Raw genomic sequence first — 1,471 nt, forward strand, 5'->3', positions numbered from 1 at the left:
AAAAAAAAACCTACATAGAAATGTTTAAAAAAAAAACATGAAATAAAATTTTTTTTTAAAATGTAATAAAAATGCCAAGAGCACATTATACAGTATTACTAAAACTAAAATAAATAAATAAGTTTAGGATGAAGTACTAAAATTACTAAAACAAAAACAAATAAAAATTTAGAAAAATATAAAATACTAAAATGACAAACGCACAATTGTATATTAAATTGTTGTATAATATATGTATATTAAATATACAAATCAAAATTAATTCAACATGTGAATGAATACTACAGAAAATGAATCCTACTAAAGCAGCAGGGCTCTTACCCACAGCCAGGCAGGTGCTGATGCTGGTGAACTGAGCCAGCTGGCGGGAGACGGAGTGCACCTGGATGCCCAGCTCTCGGGTCGGCACCAGAACCAGCACACGCGTCACCTGCGTCTCTCTGGGCTTGTAGATCAGACGCTCCAGCACCGGCAACATGAAGGCTGCCGTCTTTCCTGAGACACAGACAGAGAGGCGTCGAAACGCGTCACATCCATCCTCATTCATTAACAGAAAAAGCCATATTCATTCTTTCTTTCTGGTCAAATCAAACAGACAGAAGTCTCACCAGTGCCAGTGGCGGCACATGCACAGATGTCTTTTCCCAGCAGCCCCACAGGGACGCAGGCTTTCTGAATGGGAGTGGGCTGCTTAAAGCCCATAGTAGTGATGGCCTGAACAAACACGAGGAAAACACTTCAGAAACGCTGTGCATCCTCTACTGAAGGCCCATGTTACATCATATGGTGCACAGTTTTATTTGGATGCAAATTATGTTTCTCAGCTGATAACGGACCGTTAAAACATTTAAAATGTAATGCAAAAGGGGTCACTTATTCACACCACATGCACATCTCAAGAAATTCTCCAGGTCATTGTCATCAAAGCACTTGTACAAGCTACAGTAATTCTTTACACTGCAGCCTAAACCAACATTACTACGTCAAAAATGACTGAGAAGCACTAGAAAATGATAACTTACATTGGTGCATATACATTAAAACTATATTATATGACATTATCAGAACTCGTTCATCGAAATTTTGTAATGTTTGCTCATCAAGGCTGCATTAATTTGATAAAAAATAAAGTAAAAACAGTAAATCAGCATCATTACTGCAGTCTTCAGTGTCACATGATCCTTCAAAAGTCAATCTAAGACGCTGATTTGCTGCTCGAGAAACATTTGTGACCCTGGACCACAAAACCAGTCATAAGGGTCAATTTTTTTAATACATAAGCTTTCCATTGATGTATGGTTTGTTAGGATAGGACAATATTTGGCTGAGATGCAACTATTTGAAAATCTGGAATCTGAGGGTGCAAAAAAATCTAAATATTGAGAAAATCATCTTTAAAGTTGTCCAAATGAAGTTCTTAGCAATGCATATTACTAATCAAAAATTAAGTTTTGATACATTTACGGTAGGA

General features: G+C 37.0%; 1 protein-coding gene across 2 annotated transcripts in view; it reads right to left on the bottom strand.

Moving 5' to 3' along the window:
* The window catches only part of ddx27 (DEAD (Asp-Glu-Ala-Asp) box polypeptide 27), a 20,592-nt gene that overhangs the window by 12,261 nt on the left and 6,860 nt on the right, over positions 1-1,471 (bottom strand). For both annotated transcript variants that reach the window (XM_016552646.1, XM_016552645.1), the window contains 2 exons: positions 609-714; positions 322-495 (listed from right to left, as the gene is read on the bottom strand). In XM_016552646.1, the coding sequence (XP_016408132.1) occupies positions 322-495; positions 609-714 (280 nt within the window). The remainder of the gene's footprint in view (positions 1-321; positions 496-608; positions 715-1,471) is intronic.

The sequence above is a fragment of the Sinocyclocheilus rhinocerous genome, unplaced genomic scaffold (assembly GCF_001515625.1).
Source record: "Sinocyclocheilus rhinocerous isolate Xijiao unplaced genomic scaffold, SAMN03320098_v1.1 scaffold795, whole genome shotgun sequence".
In the NCBI taxonomy this organism is placed as follows: domain Eukaryota; kingdom Metazoa; phylum Chordata; class Actinopteri; order Cypriniformes; family Cyprinidae; genus Sinocyclocheilus; species Sinocyclocheilus rhinocerous.